Source organism: Electrona antarctica, assembly GCF_951216825.1.
Source record: "Electrona antarctica genome assembly, chromosome: 7".
Classification (NCBI taxonomy): Eukaryota; Metazoa; Chordata; class Actinopteri; order Myctophiformes; family Myctophidae; genus Electrona; species Electrona antarctica.
The window spans coordinates 44,243,837-44,267,869 of record NC_136812.1 but is presented as its reverse complement, the minus strand read 5'-3'; the positions used below and the strand labels follow the sequence as shown (position 1 = coordinate 44,267,869).

General features: G+C 43.7%; 2 protein-coding genes across 2 annotated transcripts; one reads left to right on the top strand and one right to left on the bottom strand.

Annotated features, from left to right (window-relative positions):
- Positions 1-693: 693 nt before the first annotated feature.
- LOC306926271 (atrial natriuretic peptide receptor 2-like) lies at positions 694-18,816 on the top strand (the record flags this gene model as incomplete). The annotated part of the gene is made up of 13 exons (XM_079505538.1): positions 694-833; positions 2,364-2,485; positions 2,975-3,119; positions 3,513-3,561; positions 3,998-4,105; positions 5,674-5,793; positions 6,347-6,440; positions 7,176-7,263; positions 8,121-8,260; positions 8,937-9,089; positions 9,756-9,854; positions 16,541-16,632; positions 17,845-18,816. 13 exons carry the CDS (start codon positions 694-696, stop codon positions 17,956-17,958), a joined length of 1,464 nt encoding a protein of 487 aa, XP_079361664.1. The 3' UTR covers positions 17,959-18,816.
- Positions 18,817-18,823: 7 nt separating this feature from the next.
- Positions 18,824-23,950, bottom strand: LOC306927144 (uncharacterized protein). The gene is made up of 4 exons (XM_079506817.1): positions 23,592-23,950; positions 22,090-22,744; positions 20,375-20,498; positions 18,824-20,241 (listed from the first exon to the last, which is right to left on the bottom strand). Exons 1-4 carry the CDS (start codon positions 23,680-23,682, stop codon positions 19,519-19,521), a joined length of 1,593 nt encoding a protein of 530 aa, XP_079362943.1. The 5' UTR covers positions 23,683-23,950; the 3' UTR covers positions 18,824-19,518.
- Positions 23,951-24,033: the final 83 nt, after the last annotated feature.

Genomic DNA, 24,033 nt, shown 5'->3' with positions numbered 1-24,033 from the left:
ACTTCACCCTGACAAAAACCGTCAGGAAGGAAATCAAAGAGGTCAGGTAAGCAAAATCTACATGATAAAATGTCAAAAAAAGCAGCTGTATGAATAATAAACCTATCTCTGTACCACTGCGCTCTGACCACTCTGGTGCGCTGTCCAAAGAATCTGTCATCAAAAAAGGAGGGTCACACTCAGAAAAATGGGTCTATTCCACCGTGAATGGGAGACAGACTTTTTGTTTTTCTCCTCTGGTGAAAAGCTGGAGGTTGCACAATGACAGGCTTTCAGTAATTTCTGAGTACGACCCTCCTTGTTTTTGATTTAGCTGAAAGATTAATACCATGAAAGAAAACGTTTATTGAGGTGAACCTTCCCACACATTGCAGCTTTTAAATACATTCTTCTACCTGTCATGTCATGTCAATATGTCAATAAAATGTAGAACCATTGTAAAAAACACAGTTTTAAAACGTACCTCGGTACCTGCAAGTATGTTAAAAGGAATATTGCCGTGAGCTGCTGAATGTGAGTCTAGTGGTCTGGGCAGTGGGCACCTACAGTAGGCTGGTAATCCAGCCTGACAGCGTGTCACAGGTTCGAGTCCAGATCCCAACAACCTTTGCTGCGTGTCACCCCCCATCTCTGTCTACCTATCAATAAAGGCATAAAAAAGCTAATATAGTATGCTGACATTTCATTAGGGAGATGGACCACCCAAACCTAGCCAAGTTCTTCGGTGGCTCCATCGAGGTGCCATACGTCAGCATCATCACAGAGTACTGCCCCAAGGGCAGCCTGGCAGACGTTCTGATGAATGAGGACGTCCCCATCTACTGGGGCTTCAGGTGAGACGTCTCTATCTACTGGGGCTTCAGGTGAGACATCTCTATCTACTGGGGCTTCAGGTGAGAGTCAAACATCTACTGGGGCTTCAGATGAGACGTCTCTATCTTCTGGGGCTTCAGGTGAGAGTCAAACATCTACTGGGGCTTCAGGTGAGAGTCAAACATCTACTGGGGCTTCAGGTGAGACGTCTCGATCTACTGGGGCTTCAGGTGAGAGTCAAACATCTACTGGGGCTTCAGGTGAGAGTCAAACATCTACTGGGGCTTCAGGTGAGACGTCTCTATCTACTGGGGCTTCAGGTGAGAGTCAAACATCTACTGGGGCTTCAGGTGAGAGTCAAACATCTACTGGGGCTTCAGATGAGAGTCAAACATCTACTGGGGCTTCAGGTGAGAGTCAAACATCTACTGGGGCTTCAGATGAGAGTCAAACATCTACTGGGGCTTCAGATGAGAGTCAAACATCTACTGGGGCTTCAGGTGAGAGTCAAACATCTACTGGGGCTTCAGATGAGAGTCAAACATCTACTGGGGCTTCAGATGAGAGTCAAACATCTACTGGGGCTTCAGGTGAGAGTCAAACATCTACTGGGGCTTCAGATGAGAGTCAAACATCTACTGGGGCTTCAGGTGAGAGTCAAACATCTACTGGGGCTTCAGATGAGAGTCAAACATCTTCTGGGGCTTCAGGTGAGAGTCAAACATCTACTGGGGCTTCAGATGAGAGTCAAACAGCCATACAGGTTCACTGGGACAAAATACACGTGTCTAGTTGATCGGACCCATGGTTGTCCAGACCTTTTGTGGTGGACAAAAGGCTCGGGCTCAGCACAGGGCCCCTGCCCAGTGCCCAAGGTCCATATATAGAGCTGGCCTGTTCTGACATCACACCGCTCCATATTTAGGCATGCCTGAAACAGAATTCCATAAGCTGGCCTGTTCTGATATCACAACACTCCATATTTGGGCTCTGATTGGCCGAGTGACGCCACCAAAAATACACAACCCCTGATTGGATTGGCCGAGCGACGCCACCAAAAATAATACACAATCCCTGATTTGCCGAGGGGGGCCACCAAAAATTCACAATCCCTGATTGGCCAAGGGGACCACCGACATACGCAGCTGAAAACAGTACTTGCGCTCTGCTCTCACAAGTAATAACTGGGTGGGGCATGCATTTCCGGTCGTCCAGAACCAGCACAAAAGCCTCTGCCTGGGTTCTGGAATCTATATATGGATCTGGCATGTTCTGACATCACAACACTGGCACCGCTCTAGTTAGGCAAGAATTCCGTCCGTCCGTCCGTCCGTCCGTCTGTTACCAGCTAATCTCCGGCATCGTTAACCCGGTAGATGCCAAATTTTGCACACACACTCCCTGGATGCCAACGATGAACCTCTGCACCACATTTTCCAGTATGGCCTGTTATAGCGCCACCAGGAGGCCGACTTTTTTCGCTTGCCAAAAAGATGTGTTCTTATCAGCAGGGGTATCTGCTTCTTTGTTTGTCCTGTTCCTACCCTCAGACTGTCCTTTGCCACAGACATTGCCCGTGGGATGGCCTATCTCCACCAGCACAAGATGTTTCATGGGAGACTTCACTCCAGGAACTGTGTCATCGATGACCGCTGGGTCTGCAAAATCTCAGGTGGCAAAATGTAGTCATGCAACCACTCATTCTCAGGCGTAAAACTTATCTGCTTTGTTGGGACTCTTCCTGTGTTATGTTTTATGTTGGTCTGTAGTGATAGTCAAATCGAATCAACAGTCTACAAATCATTTCACTATACTGCCACACCAGTAACATAATGTATACAAGTTAAGACAGTGGTTCTCAAGAATCTGTGTTTGTCTCCACTTCAAATATGATTATTTTGGGGGTTTGTAGTACTCCTGACCATTTTGAGAACCACTGAGTTAGGACACTGAGTTACACCAGTTAAGGCACCAGTAGTAGGACATACCTACTTCAGTTACAGTAGTGGTAGGACATGTGTATATTAGGGCACCCAGGTTGAGCCTAGGTTACATTCACCTTTACCTTTAGATTGCAGTTGTAGGGGAGCATTGCAGGCTCCCCTGCAAATGAGTTCTAAAAGTAACGCTGCAATCCAATTCAATTGTGTGTTGGATCCAGACTATGGGCTCACGTTCTACAGAAAGGAAGACTTTGAGAACGCCAGTAATGGCTTCCATTGTGGGGACATGTACCGTGTGTACTGTGCTCCCGAGGTCCTGCTGGGAAGCAGCTCCAACATCACCCCGGCCGCAGACGTCTACAGGTGTGTATACCAGCAGCTGGTTTCATTTGACACTTTGCCCAGTGTGACTGACCAATGATGAGTGCAGTAGTAGCAGTCTAAAGTAAAACAAAGTAGAAGATCTATTTGGGAAGAGACCGTAGTCCGTAGCGTAGACTATTACAAATTATAGTCTCAACCAATAGCATGGAGAGTCAGTCATATTAGTAGCATGCCTTTAATAGACTGGATTGGTAGACTAATCAAGGCATTCCTGCAAACTTGGAATGCACCTTGAAGAAAAAGAAAAAAAAACGACCAAACATTTGCTTGATTGGTGTTTGGTACGTGTGAATGAGGCCTAACAGAGTGCAAGATGACGATATAATGAATAATAAATATCCCTTTTTCTATACTTTTCCTTCCTCTCCCTAGCTACTCCATGATCCTGGTGGAGATAGCAACCCGCTCGGACCTCATTTCAGTGAGTATGAAGGGCCTTCTATGCCTAGAATATTTAGAATACTAAGATCAGATAAAAGATAAAACCCACTATCTTAGTGCCCTTTGCGTTTCAATGTTAACGAGTGTGAGTTGTCCTATTTTGGGACACATTGTTTGTCTTGGTTTACGTCACAGACTCGACATGCCCAAAAATAGAGACCGTAACCCTAACCCTGAATGTTGGCCTGAAAATCTAGGCGTGTGAAGGCCTCCTGAACACAAAGTCACAGCACTACCTTCAAGCACCTCAAAGTGTGCTATGATTTATGTATACTATTTCTTACCTTGCGTTGCTAGTACTCTTATTAGTTTTATTTCTTTATTATCATTGTTGCTACAGTTTCTTAATCTCTTGAGATTACAACCCTTGGATTCCTTTTGATGTTTGGTGCATAATTAGAATCCTCCCCCAACAGGCCCAGGCTGAGGCAGATAAGATGGATGTCATGTGGCGCCCCCCACTGCCTGAACTGAGATCAGGCAGGACCGACACTGACTGTCCCAGTCGAACGGACTACTGTGAGGTCTGTCAGATCTGTTAGACCATTGGTTCTCAAAGTGGAGTATGGGTTCCCCCTGGGGTCCTTGAGGGTGTTCCAGTCGGTCCCGAGCAAAATTAGTTGTTATAGCATCAACATGTAACTACTTTAATCTTGTATAAAGTAAGTAAGCCTACTGTACATCAGCTATTTGGAAATAGCCGATCTACAAGCGATGCAATGCAATGTAAGCAAAGCTTGTAGATCTGCAATTGTCAAAAAGAATCTTGAAGATGGGTGAATACATTTGGGATATTTGTGAAACATTTTAACAACACAAATCTTGGGGGTCACTGGCACACGTCCGGTCATCCACGGCCAAATACATAGCAATTTGAGGGTCCTTGACAAGAAAAGGTTTGAGAACCACTGGTTCAGAATACAGTGAAACTATAGGTTATGTTAATGATAATAGCCACCATGACGAGAAGAATTCTCTCTCATTTCAAAGGAATGAACAGTAATGTTTTTATGGGGTAGACGGTAGAGTAACACATTAGGCTACTCAAGAGTGCATTATGCAATAATATTATTTTTCACTTTCAGTAATATAATTATTTCAGTTACATAACAACTAAATTGGGGTGAAAAAGTGGTTAAAAAAGAAGACGAAAAAAAGAAGAAGCATTGCCTCAAGCAGTGACTCAAGACGTTGTGGGCTTATAGTTTCACAATATTTACAGCATCTCTGGAACCGAGTCAAACTAAATGTAATGCCTACAATTCTAAGTGCTTGTCAGGGAGGGTTGGGGGGCATCGCTGCCTGAAAGGTTTTTTGGGAACCCTTGAGTTAGGTTAGGTTATGCTCTTCGCCTTCTATGGGGCATAATAAGCCATAAGGCATCGATAATGTTCCTCCCCCTATCACGGTCTTTAGCAACCAGTTGTGCCTTTCTCCACTTAGAGACCCTTCTCCAACAGCTCAGCCTCGTTTCCTTTTCCCCGGTGGTATCCATCTGAGGGCCACTTTGGGGATCCGCTCTGGGGGCATTTGAAGTAGTAGTAAGAGTAAGAGTCCCTATTTAACAGGCCTTTGTCAGTGTCAAGTGTATTTTGACACTGACGAAGGCCTGCACGCCGAAACGCGTTTGTCTGTCTGGTATGACTGCTGCTGCGGAGCACTATCATTGTTAAACAGGGACTCTTACTCGACTGAGAGTGCGGATTTTATTCATTTTCTATGTGTTCTCTTTGGGTCTGCACCCAGCACACGCCTGAAACTTTGTAGGACTGTCTGAGTGGAGCGGGCCTTTTTCCTTGAAGTACTTGTCCAAGCCATCTTAGATGACTGTGTTTAACTTCCATCAACACGTGGTGTTGATGGACATCACTTTGGTTTTGGTGGTGTTACTGTTGATAATGAGGCCTGTCTGTGTAGTGTAGAGCATACTTGGTGAGTCGATCTGCTTTTTCTTGGAGATGTTTTATATATTTGTGGACAGGACACAGAGAACATTCCACATTAATACATAGTCTAATAATATTCTATAATGAGGCCATTGTGAAGTGAAATGCTCTCCTTGTCTCCTCTCTTCTTTGTGAATTATGAGCAGCTCATTAAGAAGTGCTGGTCACACAGCGTCACCACAAGACCCACGTTTGAACAGGTGAAGAAAATGCTGGATAAGATGAACCCACACAAAGTCAGCCCTGTGGACATGATGATGAACCTGGTAATAACCTGACAGCGGTGGAAAGTATACTCTCATCGCTGTAGCCTAAGCATTTTCCTGTATCCTTTTTTTTGCACTTCCACTAAAGTGATGTGTCTGTTCTTGCACATGAAGTTGTTATGCAGGGCCCCAATTAGTTAAAACAAACCGTAAAAAGGTATTTGCAAATACTGTCAGACCCTGCAGGTCTGTTGAGAAAAGCCTGGGAGAAGCATTTTGTGAGATTGATGAGTTGTGGTCCCATGGCTGACTTTCCCCAGCTTAAATAAAGGGTATAACTACTAGACCATTGATGGTGTAGTGGTTAAGAACCATAAGTGCCCCTATGGGTCTAGGACTGAATCCTGCCAGAGAACTTCTTTCCAAACACATAAGGAGCTCTCAAGAAAGTATTTGAAAATCAGTCCCAGGGTTGATGTGGAGAAAGCATGTTGCACCAGTGCACCACGCAGGTTAAACCTACACTAAATATGAGTTACTACTATTATTGAACCTGTGGCTGGTTCTTGTCATTGGCGGTAATGGTAACAATAATGGTTTCCTGTAATCCTAGATGGAAAAGTACAGCAAGCATCTGGAGGCGATAGTGGCTGAGAGAACACAGGACCTTCTTCAGGAGAAACAGAAGACTGATCGCTTGTTATACAGTAAGTCGGAATTAGTACTAGTGAACATTATTCAGGAGAGCACAAATTCACACAATGCAGGTCTACATTGCAAGTCCTAAAGAAACGGTCACAGTTGAAAGAGAGATAACCACATTATTTGTAGGAGATATGAAAGGTCACCCAGTTTGACATATTGACAAACATATTGAAAGCAAAATAAAGACATTCTCTTGGGTATTAAAATGTTGGGTATTAAATATTTTAGGGGCTACCACAGCAATGAAAGCTTGCTCCTTGGTCAGGACGGTATTCCAATTATTATGTTTATTAGATAGAAAGCATTTGTCTTGGTCACACATTCTGCAACAATGTACATCACACACTGTAAATTAACAACATTGTAATTTGTGGTTGATAAGGCTCTCAACTCATAACACTGGAATATTTCTGTGTATACAATCACTGGAGAGAGCCGGCCTATACTCTACTCACCACTTCCTATAACAAACAGATAAGATGTCATAAGCTTGAGGGGAAGACATATTTTCTGTGTACACAGTAAACAGTACAGCTCTGTGACATGGGGTGGTAGCTAAAATAATTCAAATTGTGATGCGAATGAGACCATTTCATTTAACCCAACACTATCATCTAGTGGTGGATGAATAGATGTGCATCATAACATCTCATGCTATATGTACAGTATCTAATTATTATCAATAATATAAAAATGTTAATACTAGTAATGACTTATACCATGAAATCTGCATCCAGGTATGTTGCCAAAACCAGTTGCTGATACCCTTCGCCAAGGTCGTACAACAGAGGCACAGAGCTATTCCAATGCTACTGTGTACTTCAGGTATGATGGATCAAAATACAGCAAACTACTGCAGTACATGATCATGACTTCATCATACTGCCATTCACTTATGGCTCTTTTCCATTACGAAAGGTAACCCAGAACCTTCCATAACCTGAAACGTTTCACATTCTGTGAAGTTCTGTTATTGTTTTTTTGGTTTGTTGTTGTTTACATTTACATTATAACCAGAACAACGTAACCTACCCTGAAGGGGGAGGTACGTCATGCAAAAAAGGCGAAAATAGCAGATTTACAAGCTCACCTTTTTGGGAGCAAGGCTCAAATTAGGTTATGACAATGGTGGGAAAAGTACAAACGTTGTCAGATTTCTCAATAAAGAAAGTCTCTTTGTACCTGTGGTGTGCGGGCTCTATCCATCATCTGCAATGGTGGGGAAAGTATAGTCACATTTTCTACTTAAGTAAAAGTAGCAATACTACAAAAGCTTATTTCAAAATAATCCTTTGAAAATAGCAGATCTAGATAGGCTATTTTCAAATTGCTAAACACATAATTGCTATACAGTATAGGTCTGAAGTGGTTTTGTGATAATTTTAACATGGTAAATGGTGCATTTATGTAGTGCCTTTATCCAAGGCGCTTTACATAGATTGTGCATTTCATTCACCCATTCATGCACACATTCATACACCGATGGTGGCAGAAACCATGGCAGGCATCAACCAGCACATCAGGAGCAATTAGGGTTCAGAGTCTTGCTCAAGGACACTTCGACACTAACTCTGGGGGAGCCCGGGTTTGAACTGGCAACCTTGTGGTTACCATCCAGCCACATGAATAGTCGTATTCATGTGGCTAACTTGGTTAAATAAAGTTGTAATGTTTCTCTGTAGTGATATTGTAGGCTTCACTCAGCTCTCAGGGACCAGCACCCCCCACCAGGTGGTGGACTTCCTCAACAAACTGTACACCACCTTTGATGACATAATTGACAATTTTGACGTCTACAAAGTAGAGACAATAGGAGACGCTTGTGAGTATAGATGTAAGAGATTCCTTCTTATATGCATCGATTGTGTAGTATTGTGCTGTGTGTTGTTGTTGTTGACTGTATGGTACTGTTATGTGATATGAAATGTTGTAAACCAGCCAAAACCTGCATAACAGAATGGTTGTTATCTGTGTCTCGTCGTCTCTCTGTATCTGTACTTTACGCCTGCTCCCTGGGTCATGTTTCTTGTACCCAGTGGTGTAAACTACACGTTTGAGGTACTGGAGTATTTCCAATTTTCTGTACTTTTACTTCTACTCCACTACATCTCAGAGGCAAATATTGTACTTTTTACTGTACGATTATTTGAAAACTTTAGTTACTAGTTACATTGTAGATTTTAATTATTATTACAAAACCACTTCAGACATATACTTTTGCAATTTGAAAATAGACAATCTACAAGTTTGCAATGCGTCACTTTGTTTCCAGTTGTAAGCTTGTGCTATTTTCAAAGGATTTTTTTACATTTGAAAACTTGTGAAATAGGACCTTCTGCATAATGAGTACTTTTAATTTGGGTAATTTAAGTATTATTTGGTGCCAATACTTTTGTACCTTTACTCAAGTACATTTTGAATACCGAACTTGTACTAGTAACAGACTATATCTACAATAGGGTATTGATACTTTTACTTTTTCCACCACTGCCTTCCAGATATGGTGGTTTCTGGTGTGCCCAATGAGAATGGCATCAATCATGCAGGGGAGATAGCCAGCATGGCCCTGGGTCTGGTCAGCGTCTGCCATTCTTTCGAAATCCCCCACAAGCCCATGACGCAGCTCCAAATACGAGCTGGTATCCACTCAGGTACAGTCACAGCTTCAAATAGGAGCTGGTATCCACTCAGGTACAGTCACAGCTTCAAATTGAAGCTGGTATACACTCAGGTACAGTGGCTCTTTCATCTTTCCCTCATGTGACCTCATCAATCATTATCTTGTCACTTCAGTTCCGTCTCATTCATTCTACTTAGTACTTATACATGTCGATTAGGGCAGTGGTCCTGGGTTCCCACATGATTTTGAGCCCCCTCTATGCACAGCTTTGTGTGTTTGTGTGTATGAGATTGTGTGATGTGATGATTTATTTATTTATTAGCTGAGCACGGAATGTGGTGTATGATGATAAGAGCACCCCTCACTTCACGCGAGTGTGGTTTTTCTTTTGGGCTTGTTTCCATTGTGGTCCAGTGAATAAAAGCTTGAACACCTAGTCAAATACCTGTGGTGCCATCACAATATTCCACAGCCTGTTATTGGGACACTGATTTGATTTCACAGACCCATGTCGGATTTTTCATGTCCAATTCATTTATTACTTTGTGTATACTTTTTGGAACCAGGAAATTATGGTTGCTCAGGCAGGAGATTGTATTGATTGAACTGCCATACATAATATTGTAAAGGAAATTGTAAAGGAGAACAAATAAAATAAATTATGCTTTGTTCACTTTGTTTATTGTTGTCCCGACAGGACCTGTTGTAGCTGGTGTTGTTGGTACCAAAATGCCACGTTATTGCTTATTTGGAGATACAGTCAACACATCATCACGGATGGAGTCAACAAGCGAAGGTAATGAGGGAACATTAGACACGACACACTTTTGACCCAGTACACCAGTGGTTCCCAAAGTGGGGTCCGGCGACCCCTAGGGGTCCTTGAGAGAGTTCCAGGGGCTCCCCAGCTAAATGATAATTAGGAACCAAATGGACCCTTATGGGTCTGTAACTCAGAGAGTTCGGAGTTAAATTAACTTTGATTTTTACATTGGGGTCCCAGAGATAGAAATGCCATTAAATAGGGGAACGTAGCCTAATTCAGGTCAAACCGGCGGGGGCCCCTGAAATTAAAATGGTTGAAAATCACTGTTAGAGCCGTAAAAACGTCTTATTGGCATATATTTTCAAATGGGTTCCGCGGGCTGATGAGTATCATTTTGGGGGTCCTTGACATGAAAAAGTTTGGGAACCACTCAGGGCCAAATTAGCCATTGGGCCAGTAGGGCCGTGGCCCAGGGGCCCTTGGCTCTCAGGGGCCCTTCGGGGAAATTGGACCATGTGGTCCTGGGTTTGAGGCCCTGAAATGGGCTCCTGTGGCCATTGATTTTGTTAAATTTAGGTCTAAAATCTGATAAAAACACGAAAATTCCAAGCGCATGCGCGCTATGGGGCCCCCAAAACAATTAGCGGCCCAGGGGCCCTCGTGGGGGTTAATCCGTTCCTGGAACCACTGCAGTACACCACGTCACCAAGTGAGTCATGTTTGCAGATTTGACCTCTAAGACTTTGCTCTCCAATGTAGGTCTAATTATATTGCCAGGTTTCATGTGCTTCAAACAATTAGATTATTTATGAATCATGTGTAAATGTGATAAAAGATCACCTTGCTGTGGTTCAGGGTTTTGCCAACAGTTCATTGTAAAGCTGGCTTACAGGAGTGGGTAGAATTAACATTTGTATTTGCTCACCCAACGGTGATGCATGAAAGGCAGGCATTCTCCTCCTCCTAATCCTCTTCATCAAGCAAGTGGAACAACAGGGGGAGAGTATGGAGCTATTATTGCGCCAAAAGGTTTGATCGTTTAACAGAAACTGTTCCATCGAAAAAAATAAAATTGAAGTTGAAAAGTAAAAATGTAACCTGAAAGTCTCTTATTTTTTTTCTTGAACTTAAAAAAAACCTGAAAGTCTCTTATTTTTTTTCTTGAACTTGAAAAATACCAAGATTTATTCAAAAGTTTTTTTTTGTATTCAAAAGTTTTTTTCAGTTTAATTTTTAACTTTAATATACATTTAGATTTTTGAGTATATATATATTTTTTCAGTTTCAGATTTTATTTTTTTCATTCAGATCTTTTTTTTCCATTCAGATCTTATTTTTACAGATTCAAATCATATTTTTTTGTTTTCAGGTGTGTTTTTTTTTCGCTTCTCACTTTGCTCACTTTCAGGTGCCAAAAAGTTTCAGATTTCTTTTGGCACAGATCTTGCTTGGGGGTGCGGCCTCAACCCTCCTGCCCCGTGATGTCATCAACCTGCATACAGGAAATGTAGTTTAGAACAACTCTATGGTTTAGAAGCATAATGGTACCTACAGTTCAGGCAATACTAATAGTACTACTACTACTACTACTACTACTACTACTAGGCATAATAATAATAATAATAATAATAATAATAATAATAATAATAATAATAATAATAATAATAATAATAATAATAATAATAATAATAATAATAATAAACACACCCCGTTCCACTGTGCGCACGCACACACGCACGCACGCACGCACACGCACGTGCACACACACACAGGGCGCAGCAGTACAGTATGGTACAGTGCGGCACAGTATAGTACAGTGCGGTACAGTATTGTACAGCACAGTACAGTACAATCTGCTACAGCACGGTACAGTACAGTATTGTACAGCACAGTACAGCACAGCCCAGTACAGTACGGCACGGCACAGCATGGCGCAGTACAGTACAGTACAGTACAGTACAGTACAGTACAGTACAGTGTTGTTTTTGGCAGCAAATTTTGATTTTAGTTTTAGTCATAGTCTCTTGAATAGTTTTAATTTTGTTTTAGTCACATTTTAGTCACCTGGAATGGTTTAGTGTTAGTCTAGTTTTAGTCGACTAAATATCATTAGATTTTAGTCGACTAAATCTACAGTTGATTTAGTCGAACAAAATGTATTTTGGCGGGCCTTGATGCCATCGTAATGACAGTTTTTTCACTTGGTGAAAATAGCCGATCTACAAGCTCACAACGCGTCGCAGCGCGACACGTTGTGGGCTTGTAGATCTGCTATTTTCAGCATGCAACATGCTAACATTTTAGTTAGCACTGGGGGGGACACTGAGCACTGGGGAGGCACTGGGGGGACACTGGGGAGACACTGGGGAGGCACTGGGGAGGCCCTGGGCAGACATTGGGGAGGTACTGTGGAGGCACTGGTGGGACACTGGGGAGGCACTGTGGGGACACTGGGGAGGCACTGGGGTGACACTGGGCACTGGGGAGACACTGGGGAGGTACTGGGGAGGAACTGTGGGACACTGGGGAGGCACTGAGGGGACACTGGGCACTGGGGAGACACTGGGGAGGCACTGGGGAGGCTCTGTGGAGGCACTGGGGGGGCACTGGGGAGACACTGGGGAGGCACTGTGGAGGCACTGGGTGACACTGGGCACTGGGGAGACACTGGGGAGGCACTGGGGGGACACTGGGGAGACACTGGGGAGGCACTGGGGAGTCACTAGGGAGGCCCTGGGCAGACATTGGGGGGACACTGGGGAGGCACTGGGGGGACACTGGGGAGGCACTGGGGGGACACTGGGGAGGCACTGGGGGGACACTGGGGAGGCACTAGGGAGGCCCTGGGCAGACATTGGGGAGGTACTGGGGAGGCACTGGGGGGACACTGGGGAGGCACTGGGGGGACACTGGGGAGGCACTGGGGGGACACTGGGGAGGCACTAGGGAGGCCCTGGGCAGACATTGGGGAGGTACTGGGGAGGCACCAGGGCTGGACTGGGACAAAAATTCGGCCCGGTCATTTTCGCGTGAATTTGGCCCAGACCGGCCCACCACAACCAGCGCGCAGATAGCAGAAACTCTACCACCCACTCCGTCGAGGCACACACACAAACAAGCCCTAATACCACCACTTTTACAGAACAACATAAATGATACAAACAGTGCCAGTTCTAGGCGTTTAGTGGCCCTAAGCAACATAATATTATGTGCCCCCCCCCTGCACTGCACCGCCGGGGGGGGGGGGGGGGGGGGGGGGGTCAGGGGGGGCGCTACCCCCCCCCCGGGGTCCAGAAAAATCTGTAAATTTGCCATGAAAATGCTTCAATCTGGTGCACTTTGAGATCAAAATTAAGAGGTTAGATCAGGCCGCCAGTTGATATTAACCTGCGGGCCGCATTAGGTGAAGGTGGGGGCCACATGTGGCCCTCAGGCCGCCAGTTGATATTAACCTGCGGGCCGCATTAGGTGAAGGTGGGGGCCACATGTGGCCCTCAGGCCGCCAGTTGATATTAACCTGCGGGCCGCATTAGGTGAAGGTGGGGGCCACATGTGGGGGCCCAGTGTGGAGGGATGGTATGACAGACTGACTGGTATAAACAGTGCCCCCAGTGGGGAGGGATGGAATGACAGACTGACTGGTATAAACAGTGCCCCCAGTGGGGAGGGATGGTATGACAGAGAGACTGGTATAAACAACGTCCCCAGTGGGGAGGGATGGTATAAACAGCACCCCCAGTGTAGAGGGATGGTATAAACAGCGCCCCCAGTGGGGAGGGATAGTATGACAGACTGACTGGTATAAACAGCGTCCCCAGTGGGGAGGGATGGTATGACAGAGAGACTGGTATAAACAGCGCCCCCAGTGGGGAGGGATGGTATGACAGACTGACTGGTATAAACAGTGCCCCCAGTGGGGAGGGGTGGTATGACAGACTGACTGGTATAAACAGTGCCCCCCAGTGGGGAGGGATGGTATGACAGAGAGACTGGTATAAACAGCGTCCCCAGTGGGGAGGGATGGTATGACAGACTGACTGGTATAAACAGCGTCCCCAGTGGGGAGGGATGGTATGACAGACTGACTGGTATAAACAGCGTCCCCAGTGGGGAGGGATGGTATAAACAGCACCTCCAGTGTAGAGGGATGGTATAAACAGCGCCCCCAGTGTAGAGGGATGGTATAAACATCCCTCAAGGCCGCCAGTAGCCCATGTATGGGATAGTGGATACATTAAAAATAATAATAATAATCTTCTCCCTGTGATGTGGCCCCCTCAGTGGTTGTGGCCCTAAGCGACCGCTTATACCGCTTATGCCTAGAACCGGCCCTGGATACAAACCAACAGACAACTACACAACCCTTTGTAGAGGGTTTATTTGTCACTCACTGATACAGGTACAGTGAAATTATCATGATAGTACTGGCAGAATGGCAGCACGCCCGGACCTTTCCTGGTGGCCTGCCGCCTATTGGCCTGCCTGCCTGTACTTTTTTTTTTTTTTTTTAAATCATGGCGGCCCCCTACGGTCGCGGCCCACCGGGAAAATGCCCGGTATGACCTGTGGCCAGTCCAGCCCTGGGTGTCACTAGGGAGGCCCTGGGCAGACATTGGGGGGACACTGGGGAGGCACTGGGGGGACACTGGGGAGGCGGGGGGACACTGGGGAGGCAGTACTGTATGGAACAGTACACTGGCCACCTGGATGGCATGGCGTAGCGCTAGAGTGACACAGGCTTATATGTATGCATGTGCATGTGAGTGACTGTGTGTGCGCGTATACGTGCATGCATGTAGGCCTACTCAACTGTACTCAATTATATGTCTTGCTGGAAATAGGGCTTAGACCAGTGGTTCCTAGAGTGGGGTCTGGGGACCCCCAGGGGTCCTTGAGGGAGTTCCAGGGGGTCCCCAGCTAGTTTGGAACCAAATGGACCCTTATGGGTCTGTAATTATGAGAGTGTACAAATGGATCCATTTACTGTACTGTACTGCAGGGGTTCTCAACCCGTGGGTCGCGACCCCTCGGGGGGTCACCAAATTATTTTGGGGGGTCCCCAAATGATTTAAAAAATAATTCTAGTTCTACTACAATATGTTCCTCCAACTGAATGGCTGGAAAGTGGAAATGAAGAGTTTACATATAGTACACATAGTACATGCATACACCTTCCCTAATGATTATATCTGGTTTCAGTATTTATTTATTATTAAGGTTATTGTAGCAGTCAATTTATATTGGGGGTCGGGAGGGGGCGGGGGGTCCCGAGACATTGCCAAAGCATTTCCGGGGGTCCCCGGCCAAAAACGTTGAGAACCGCTGCTGTACTGTATTGTGCCATACTGTACTGTGCCATACTGTACCATACCGTACCACACTACTGTACTGTACTGTACTGTACTGTACGCTACTGTACTGTACCGTGCTGTACAATATACTGTACCGTACTGTACTGTACCGTGCTGTACTGTGCTGTAGCAGACTGTACTGTACTGTGCTGTACTGTGCAATACTGTACCGTACTGTACTATACTATACTGTGCCGCACTGTACCATACTGTGCTGTACTGTACTGTACTGTATTGCTGCGCCCTGTGTGCATGCATGCGTGCGTGCGTGCGTGCGCGCAGTGGAACGGGTTGTGTTTATTATTATAAATTATTATTATTATTATTATTATTATTATTATTATTATTATTATTATGCCTAGTAGTAGTAGTAGTAGTAGTAGTAGTACTATTAGTATTGCCTGAACTGTAGGTACCATTGCTTCTAAACCATAGAGTTGTTCTAAACTACATTTCCTGGATGCAGGTTGATGACATCACGGGGCAGGAGGGTTGAGGCCGCACCCCCAAGCAAGATCTGTGCCAAAAGAAATCTGAAACTTTTTGGCACCTGAAAGTGAGCAAAGTGAGAAGCGAAAAAAAAACACACCTGAAAACAAAAAAATATGATTTGAATCTGTAAAAATAAGATCTGAATGAAAAAAAAAGATCTGAATGAAAAAAATAAAATCTGAAACTGAAAAAAAAAATATATACTCAAAAATCTAAATGTATATTAAAGTTAAAAATTAAACTGAAAAAAACTTTTGAATACAAAAAATAACTTTTGAATAAATCTTGGTATTTTTCAAGTTCAAGAAAAAAAATAAGAGACTTTCAGGGTTTTTTTAAGTTCAAGAAAAAAAATAAGAGACTTTCAGGTTACATTTTTACTTTTCAACTTCAATTTTATTTTTTTCGATGGAACAGTTTCTGTTAAACGATCAAACCTTTTGGCGCAATAATAGCTCCATAGGAGAGAGTGGCTTTGGTGTGTGGTGAAAAAATAGAAAGCCATGAGCTAACCCATAAAAGTAATGCAGCTGCTTACCATGTACAGGCTTTCAAATGGGCTATGACCTGCGTGAAAAGCCTACAGGCCTGACAAAAGTGGTGCCATTTTACAAATTACTTAGTTTATAGATCGATTGCACAGTAAAATCTGAAAGTTTAATTTAAAGTGTAGAAATTATTTACGATATACAAGCTTGTGCATGTAGAACTTGTGAAATTATTCATTCTGCACAAGTACTTTTACTTTTATTACTAAGTACATTTTGATCCCAATACTTTTGTACTTTTACTCAAGTAAACTTTCGAACTTGTACTTGAACAGACCATTACTACAATAGGGTATTGGAACTAGTACTTTTTCCACCACTGTAGCGCTGAAGATCCAGGTGAGTGGAGCCACAGCTGACCTGCTTCACACACTGGGCGGCTACGTTCTGACCTGCAGAGGCTCACTCAATGTCAAGGTAACTGCAAGAGAGCTCATTTATCTTTTAAACAGAGGTTCCCCACATGATTTATTTTATCTGTGGAACCGAGTCAAACTGAATTGAATGCCTCAACAACTGAACTCCTACAATTCCAAGTGGTTGACAGGGTATATGTTTATTTTTGGGGGTCACGTCCTGAAAAAGGTTAAGAACCACTGTTTTAGGGGCATGCTTTTTGTTTTAAAAAAAGAAAGAAAAACAGCAGAGAGAAAGAGAGTGATGGCTGTTTAGGACATTCTTGGATGTGACCATGGCATGGAAGTTCAAGTTGCCATGGCAGCGTCTTTCCTTCAGAGGCGCAAGCACATTTGAACATGACTGTGTCCAGTCTACATCGTCATTAAATTAACGCATGTGATGTTGTATTTAACAGGTCAGATAATGTGTCCACTTAGTCATTGAATTAACTCGTTATGTTGTTTTCAAGTAATTAGTAAATACACAATTTCTGTATATTCATTAGTGAAAATAATACGTTTAAACCAGGGGTTCCCAAACTTTAATCACTTCAGCCCTATTAGAATTTTTTCTTTTTTTAAATAGCTCATCTACAAGCTCACACCGTGACGCATTGTGAGCTTGCAGACCTGTCCTGAATCTTGTTTTCCTCTTTTGAAAACATCTGAATATATATATATTTCAATAATAGTTTTTAATATGTTTTTTTTTGTAAGAAAGATAACGTGGATATTTACTTATAATCGATAACCCCAAATACTGATTTGAATGGTCATTAACAACAAAAGACATCCCTATGAGAGAGATGCACTGAGATCACACAAGAGCTCAGAAACTGGATAAGGGCACACGGTTTTTGAAGCTGCGAGTTTGAAATGATCACAGCCAGGAAATCCAATCTACACTCTTTTAAGTGGACAAGGCTGGGTGTGTCTGATATTCCTGCCCTTTATCTTTGTGTTCACAGTTACCTAGGCAACTCTTTGGGTGGTGGTGTAGTTGTGGGGGAGGGGCAGCTGCTCATTTGTCCTAACTCCTTAGGGATGGAGCGTGAGACGTGAGTCAAGCAAGACTCACACACCCCATTGAAAAATTAGATGTCTCAATTAGGGCCTGCGTGGACTCAGCCGCTCATTTGCTCCCTCAACCTCGGCGACCCACATTTAATATTCAGAGGAACAAACAGCTCACAAACTGACTGTTGCTCTTTCTTTTACTTTGTCCTTACAGGGGAAGGGGGAAATGACAACATGGTGGCTTGAAGCAAAGACAGATGATCAGACGATAGACCCGCTGCTCAGGGCCATCGAGGCCAGAGGAGCTCCTGTGCCAATTAGCAACTAGAGCAGTGCTTCTCAAACCCTTTCATTTCAGGGCCCCCAGTTTGGTATGCATTAGGCCACGGCCCCTCCCCCTAACCCTGACTGTACAAATGGAACCAATGGTCCATTTGGTTGCATTTGTACACTCGGAGTTACAGTCAGACGCATCTAGCTGGGTGGGAACCGAGTCCTGGAACCACTTCAAGGGTCCGGGACCCCACGAACCGTTGGACTAGAGAGCTATTTTAGTGAATATTCATAAAACGTGTACATAACGGTGTAAACAGAGATCAACAGTGGAATTGTCTTAGTATCTTATAAGTTGAGGAGGTGTTATTATGGTAACACACAAACAAGCTAAAGAATTTGGTAACATCATTTTGTTTTAACATGAATAGAAGAGATGCAGCCAGTACAGTATGTGCTGTAGACTAAGACTTTTCTATCTCACCAGCATTAACGAGTTTCATCACCATTATGGACACCAATAAATGCTCAGCCAGTTTGAATATGAAATATGCCTGCCCAATATTGACACACACCAGTGGTGTAAAGTACATTTACTCAAGTACTGTACTTTTTACCATTTGATTATTTCTATTTTTCAATACTTCACAATACTTTCACTACAGCTCAGAGGCAAATATTGTACCCTTTACTCCAATCCACAACAATTATATAAAGAGCTTTAGTTACTTGCAGATTTACATGACGAAATGTACAGTACATTAACAAATTACTTTTGGTTAATGTAGAAAGATTGACACATTTTGAAAAAACTTGAGATGGGACATTTTGCATGAGCACTTTTACTTTTGGCACTTTACGTATATATTTTGGTACTTTTTACTCAAGTGAAAATTTGAATACAGGACCTTTACTTGTATGTAGTACTGCTACTTTTACACACGCGAGTACTTTTTCCACAAACTCTTTGTGATACGACTGCAACATTTCAGAAATAGTAGGATGTATTGATTCATTTGAGAAATTGGGGCATACTTTATTTTAAACCGTGTTTAATAAAAAAGGTAAGAAAAGGATAACAAGCATACTAAGCAAACGCTTAACCCTGAAACAGGTTTTTGCCCTTCTTTAGTGCCAGTTACAGTAGTTGTGAGATACACATTTTGCTGTGACACGATACAGATTACAAAGATAATCTGAAGCTCCAAATATAACCCATGTGAATTTTTGTAACAGACAACACATCCATGTTGACTCTTATTGTATTTGTTACCCATGTTGTCATTGCTTATTGTAATGTGTTGCAATATACTGTAAGTGCAGTACACTATGTTTGGTCCTTATTGTATGCTAGCAAACAGCATTTAACGGTTATTAAATGGTTACAACCCACCTCCCCATGTCAGTATTTCAAATTTAACCACATGTATCCTAGCATCCCTATTCTGGGGGCGAACGGTCACCGAAAATTGCAGATCTTCTATTTTCAGTGAAGATATTTGGCATAGAGGAGTACTGATAGTTCACCAGCTTGCATGCCACTGTGAACATCTGATTCAGAGGATAGCACCATAGCACAGACCTTCCACTAACATGACCAAGCATTACAGAGGGCTCAGTACTGATAGTTCACCAGCTTGCATGCCACTGTGAACATCTGATTCAGACCGTTGGCAGTAGACAGGGGGACGATGGACTTGAACAACTTGTAGTGCCTCACTCTGAGAAACATTTGATCGATGTACAGCCTCAGCAGTTTGGTGGATCTCTTCATCTTGTACACCACAACGTCTTTTTCCTTCGACAAGTAAGGCAGCTGATGAACCTGGCACGACACAATGTTGTCCACGTCGAGGCTCTCGTCAACCATTATGGCTGTTTTGGGGGTCAGTAAAGGGATTATTCCTGACCTCCGAAAAACCTCTTCATCACTTAAGGAACCAGGGAAGACGGTGGACACAAAGGTGACCAGGCCGTGGGGTGCCATGCCCACCATTGCCTTGAGAGTGGAGTCGCATTCATGCTCAGCAAAAAGCAGCTCGTCCTCCTTTTCCTCCCAGTGAGAGAGGGGCGTTCGGCAACGGAACTCTATGAAATCGATGACCACGTTGGTGTCCGGGAAGTACTGAAACTCCACAGGCAGGTGAGCTCTGATGCTCTCCCTGGAGATCCAAATGGGTACAGAGGCCAAAAATGTGTAGAGGAAGTTAGCCCAGGATCTCGTGATGTCCTCCGCAGAGGAATACTCCACCTTGAAGAGCTGTGCCAAATCCAAAAGCTCGAGACCCTGAACCAGGCGAGCCATAAACAGGAAGAACTCGTCTACTCTCGACAGGGGCTGGAGAGACACACACAAATCATCACATCACATGTAGCTATACATCGCTAAATAAATAAAATAACATTTAATTGTTTAGGTGTAGGCAGCAGACCATAAATTATAATTAGACGGTAGTATAATGGGAATTTACCACTGGTCCACCAGGTACAGCTAGCACCTTCCGATTTCTTTTAGCAGTACTACAAGATTTCATTTGTGAAGCTGCTGGCTCAACCACTCGCCAGAAGGCCATTAAATGGTTATATGTGGGAAACCTGCAACAACAAATACAACGTATGGATTTATTATATTATAGATAATACAAATTGAATATTTCACTTTGCTCCAATTCAAAGAGAGAGAGAGAGAGAGAGAGAGAGAGAGAGAGAGAGAGAGAGAGAGAGAGAGAGAGAGAGAGAGAGAGAGAGAGAGAGAGAGAGAGAGAGAGAGAGAGAGAGAGAGAGAGAGAGAGAGAGAGAGAGAGAGAGAGAGAGAGAGAGAGAGAGAGAGAGAGAGAGAGAGAGAGAGAGAGAGAGAGAGAGAGAGAGAGAGAGAGAGAGAGAGAGAGAGAGAGAGAGAGAGAGAGAGAGAGAGAGAGAGATGGCCAGTATGCCTGGCCATACTGGATATTATGTTTTTGCCCCTGTCCTTTGTGTGTGTGTGTGTCTGTCTGTCTGGGAGAGTGTGTTCAAACTTTCATGCTGATCATCGATCAGATCGGTCCAGTGGTGCCGGAGATTAGCTGTTCACTCATGGACTAATGGATGGACAGGGGCAAAAAACATGGTATCCGGCCTTTGGCCGGCCACGCGAAGTCCTTCCAGCCTGGCAAGGATAATTAATGCACTGCATGCATAGCATATGAACTTGTCATAGAATGTTTGGAAACTTACGTAAATTACATCTCCACTTAAATAATACCAATTAGGCCTAGTGTATTTTATTATTATTTTTTATCATTGATTGCACCTGTACCAGGGGGTATAACTTGTAAGGATCGTGAAACTGTGGATGGAATGAGCAACACAGCTAAATGTGCTCACTGTTATTTTGAGCGACCTGCCAGCACACTGCAACTTTGTTGAGTTTGTGTATGCTCCAAGCAGCGACACTGCCCCCATGGAAAGACGCCACATGTGTCCCTTCAGGATAAGGCCTGTGCAATAGGACAAGTGGAAGCTGATGTTCCGTTAATACGCAGAGTGGCAGCATTATTTGGCATCAGCCCTGTCCTGGTACCATAACCCATTTACAAACTTAGGACAAAGTTCTGTGAGACTGGTGAAGTTAGACAGACCGCAAAGTGGCCGTCCCAGGGAGACAACACCCCAAGAAGACCAGTTCCTCACCCTTGCTTCACTGAGTAACCATATGCTTTCTTCCAGAGATTTACAGGCAAGATTTGCACAAATTTACCACAGACTGAGACACATGTCAAAGTTGCAGGACCCAACTGGCAGGTTGCTCAAAAGAGCGATTATAATATTGGGGGATTTTGTTGCTCATTCCAGAATTGCAAAGTTAGAAGTTATACCTGGTTGTAAAGGTGACTAATCAACGATACCAATTGGTATTAAGTGCGTCGGAATAGCGGGCTTTGGAATGCCAGTGTGTAGCCACACAGGAGGTAATAGTGTAGCCGAGTCGTAAACCACCCCCTCCCGAAATCGCCTGCATTTGCATTTTGATTTGAATGAATAAATTGCTATCTCGAGTGGGAGTGGTTAAACCAGGCTAGTAATAGTGGCAACTGGAGGTGATTGTAGAGTAGACATTAGCAGTTCTGTGGAGCATATGGATTGGATGGATGCGTGTCATATTTAATGCCAGGTTTTATTCATGACATCAAGTGAATTGAGAGGTTACCTTGTATAGAACTGGATCGCATCATCAGAATCCTGAAATCTCGTAACACTGTAACGCTCTCTAACAGCTGCCTCCTCCAGCCTTTTACATTCCGCCCGAAGCTTGTCACGCTGCATTCTGAGCAGTATCAGTTTGAAATTATTTGGCTCTTTACAATAGTTGTGTTCAGAAACCACCAAGTAAACTTCTGGCGGTGGGCACTGAAAGCAAGATGGCGTGACACCTGGCTTCAGACACTTTGTTCCTCCAGCGGGAGACTTTATGTAATCCTCGGGTTGGAAATGCTCCTCACATACATATGTACGGCCCCTACAAACACTGATGGCTTGGTCTTTATCTCGTTTGATCGCACAAACCCACTTTTTTCTTGTTTCGTTGTCATCTGGAAAGTCATGAAAAGCGAGGTGTGGTTGCAGTCTGTTTGAAAAGGTGCAATTAGGAACACAGCATATTTTATAAATTGTTAAACCCTTTGTAGGGGGCTTTGGCTCGCAAATGGAGGCGTCATCCTGGTTGCATCGGATTTGAGTTTTCCTGGCGGGTAATGAATAAATGAACGTCTTGCCAGCATTTTTAGACTCAGACTGACTTTGCTGGGAGAAAGTAGATTGCTTCAAGGGCAAGGCTGGCAGAAGCATGACATTTATGTTGAAACCTGAAATGACATAAAAACTCTTATCATCATACATCATCTCATTCCGACCAATCACAATTTCTCCAATCATCTCATTCCGGCCAATCAGAATTTGCGTCCTCACCTTCGTCTTCAATTTTTGTGTTTACACAAACATTCAAAGCTGGCCATTCATTGTCAATGACATGCAATGTTTGTGTTTGCACTAGCTCTGGTCCATAGCCTTACTGCTTCTGATTCTGCCATGGACCAGAGCTATGTTTGCACAAACACTCAAAGCTGGCCATTCATTATCAATGGAATTCAATGTTTGTGTGTTAGGACAACCCTCAAAGCTGGGCCTCACAAGAGTGTCGCAGTCCCGCCCCCTTTCAGAACGACAGGGAACCAGAAGAGAATTCCCCATTCATTTTCCCCATAGACTTTTCAAAAAGTATTTATTTAAAGACATGTAAGCCTCGTATACAAAGCCAATTAGCCGAGCTGACAAATCGTGACAATATCACAATAAACACATTTCTGGGGGCCGAACAAATAATTAGAAAGAAGGAAAACGGTAAGAAATGTTTAATGTACACTGCCCTTTTTTCTTCTTTCTAATTATTTGTTCAGCCCAACTCGGCTGTTGCCTTTGTATGAGGCTTACTGGTCTTTAAATAAATACGTTTTGAAACGTCTATGAAAATTAATCAAATGAATGGGGATTGGGGCATTCTCTTCCCGGTGCCCTCGCAGGGGGCGGGACTGCGACGCTCTAAAATTGAGCAGCAGCAAATGCAATCAGCAAATTATACATTAAAGAGTCAAAATACTAATTTCAAACAACTTTCAAACAAATTGCCACAGAAATATGCATCCACATCTTTACCTGCAAGAAAAGCAGGGGCTCCCAACTGCAGGGGTGTGAAATTATGTAGCTTGTTCCCATCATGGCCATCCATTCCTGCCTGGCCATCCATTTCTGCCTTGATATCTACTCTGAACCAGCAGCAATGTTCTTCTTTTGGGATCTCTTTCACAGCTAAGCAACAGTGCAACGCAAAGGTAATGATTTTGAGCAACACAAAAAACAAGCACTTCAATCATCAAAATAGCCGTATTTCCCAATAATGGAGAGTCCGAGCACGTCTTTCCCAGTACAGTGCTTGACGAGTAACAACAACAACAACAAGGCAGGAAATGGAGAATGGACGAATGAAGGAATTTAGAAAAGAGGGCACTGTTTTTTTGGCGCTACAATGACGACTTCCGTCGCACTTCCGTTTACTTTTAACATTCGTGACGAAAGCGGAAGTTTGAAAGGGGTCACG

Excerpts from the sequence above, each read along its gene's own strand:
- LOC306927144 (XM_079506817.1), bottom strand. The coding sequence starts at position 23,682 with ATGGATGGCCAGGCAGGAATGGATGGCCATGATGGGAACAAGCTACAT. Across the intron at positions 22,745-23,591 it reads AGCCCCTGCTTTTCTTGCAG|GTTTCAACATAAATGTCATG; the intron begins GTAAAGATGTGG and ends ATGTCATTTCAG. Across the intron at positions 20,242-20,374 it reads CTGTACCTGGTGGACCAGTG|CCCCTGTCGAGAGTAGACGA; the intron begins GTAAATTCCCAT and ends GTGTCTCTCCAG.